Genomic DNA, 2,537 nt, shown 5'->3' on the forward strand with positions numbered 1-2,537 from the left:
GGGTTACTCTACATCAATAAGTTCACTTTCAATGTTTTGAATCTCGAGAGTAAAATCGTAATTGTGAATTGTGGAACTGGACCCTGGATCATAACCATGATATAAGCACGAAGAATTATAGGTTAGTAACGCGTATGCACGGGAAGCGAATGTTTCGTTGAAAGCAATTTAAATTGATCACCGTGTCTTGAACTTATTGAGTTTGTTCTACAAATAGCCCGTAAAACGCGTCTCTCGTCGCATTCATTTAGATTTAAATTAAATTTGCGCGCAGAGTGAAATCTACATTGAAACAAATGACAAACCCTCGAGAGAGATTCCCCGACCCAAAGTCATCGTCTGAAGGCAGCGTCCAAAAAGTGCGCGTACCCCAAAATCAACCTTTTTTTCTGAGCGAACCACTCCCTCCCCGTGCCGCATTTACCAGTTCCAAAAAACTAGAACCATCCTGTTTGACAGCGGAACGTAGTTTTTGAACATTTAGTTGTTAGTTTATCTTTACTTGATTTTTACAAAAAAATGAATCGTCAGAACACATTTTTTACAGTTTCCCAAAGTTCATTCGTTTGACGTTTTAAGCCGATGCTATACCTGCGTTTGATTGGTCGTCGTCGGTAACATCGTTTCTTTCGTCGGAGAACACGTGATTCCGTCGTTAGAGTTCGGTGAGTTTTCCGGAAGTTTTCGATATTGCGACTCGTCCATGAGTTTCGGATCGACCATCTGTTTACAAAACATCGCCAGAAACTGTTGTCGGAACAGTTTATTGAAAGCACAATATAAGAATATGTTACTGGCCGCATTTGCCGATAACAAAGAGTCGGTGATCTCACGAATTCCTTTGATCAGCCAACTTTGTTCGTCATGGTAACCGGCCCCAACAAACGACATGACGGCGTCAGGGGTAACGCAAATAATAAACACAACAATGACGCTAATTAGCATAATCGTTATGCGATTGCGAGATTGCATTTTCTTATTGGCACGTGACTTGTTCAACGCGCAGATGATCCTGTAGTTCAAAAATATCAAAATGCATAACGGTATGATAGATCGTAATAAGCTTTGGACCCAGGTATAGGCCGTTACGAATTTCTCGTTTTTCCACAACGCCGTCGTGACTACGGTCAACGACGTCGTTTCTGTCGCGTTGTCGTAATTTTCGACGGTCCGGTAACGTAACGCCGACGGTAACGCTATAGCGATCATTATCACAAACACGGCGCTGGATATGAACTGCGCGCGTTGTAGGGTACACCATCCTCGCGATTGAGTTGGGAAACACACCAGCAGGAACCGCTCCAGGGCCACGGCGACGGTCATCCACGACGATATGCAAGTGGAAAGACTAAATATAAAATGGGCGTATGGATATAGGTAGCCGTAAAGCAGGTCACCAGTGGGCGGATCTATATAGGAAGCTAGGATCGTCACGAAGTATAAAGTATCGTTCAGTAGTTTGATAGTATCGGCGACCAGTAACGCCGAAAGGTAAGCGTTAGTCGAGGTGCGCATCGATTTTTTGTTCAAGATAATCAACGTGAGGATGTTTCCGAGTATTCCCGTTAGACAACAGATCGGTATGATTACCATACCGGTTGCGAACTGAGCGTCCAGATAAAACTTCTCGTACGGATCGCTGACGTTAGCGGTCGAGTTGACCGGATCGCCGGTAGGGGTCGCATTTCGTAAACTAGCGTACGCATTATCGGTCGTCATGTTCCATAGAGATGGCCAGCTAGCGACGGTTGTGTTGCTGCTGTTGTTGCTGCTGCTGCTGCTGCTGATGTTATCCATGCTAGCTGATAACAACAGATCCGTATCATTGTCCGCGGTGCCGACCAGCGGTAAATGATGAGCCTCGCGCTGGTAACCGTCCTGGGTTAGAAGCATAAATATGGACGACGTATTGCGACGCGAGGTACCGTCCATCGGCCAGACACAACCTCCACTCTCTCGCCGTTCACGTCAAACTGCGATGTCTCTTGTTTTCTACTGGCAGTTTTGTGTTCATATATATATATACGCGCACTCAATCAGCTAATCCTCTGAAACGAGATCGTGAAAAAGAAAACGGAGAATTATTATAATTCATCATTAGTAGCAGAAAATATCTCTGACAGCTCGATTATTGTAGTGATTATTTGTATCCGATAACAGCGCGTGCGGTTCACATTAATCCACCTGTGTAAATACCACATCAAGGGTAAAGACTTGACCGCGTGCGGATGTCAATGTCAATCCGTACATTGAAGTCAATAACTTTTAATTATCAACTAGTTTTTATACCAATATATCCATATCCTGTTACAACATGGATGAAGAATTAGAGCTGACTTATTTTTTTTGTAGCATATTGAGAAGTTAATGGCGCCTGATCCTTAGTTAACGCAGAACTGATCATCCAGGACCCAGTTCCACAGTTGTAAGATTTGACTAAAACATTGATAATGAAGTAATCTCGACTCAGAGTTAACTCTAACTCAACTGTGGAACCGGATCCAGTTTCACAGCGTTGGGAATTTGAGTAAACTCTA

General features: G+C 43.6%; 1 protein-coding gene across 1 annotated transcript; it reads right to left on the reverse strand.

Moving 5' to 3' along the window:
• Positions 1-556: 556 nt before the first annotated feature.
• On the reverse strand, positions 557-1,830 carry LOC141907614 (FMRFamide receptor-like). The gene has a single exon (XM_074797319.1). It carries the CDS (start codon positions 1,795-1,797, stop codon positions 586-588), a length of 1,212 nt encoding a protein of 403 aa, XP_074653420.1. The 5' UTR covers positions 1,798-1,830; the 3' UTR covers positions 557-585.
• Positions 1,831-2,537: the final 707 nt, after the last annotated feature.

The sequence above is a fragment of the Tubulanus polymorphus genome, chromosome 6 (assembly GCF_964204645.1).
Source record: "Tubulanus polymorphus chromosome 6, tnTubPoly1.2, whole genome shotgun sequence".
Taxonomy (NCBI): domain Eukaryota; kingdom Metazoa; phylum Nemertea; class Palaeonemertea; order Tubulaniformes; family Tubulanidae; genus Tubulanus; species Tubulanus polymorphus.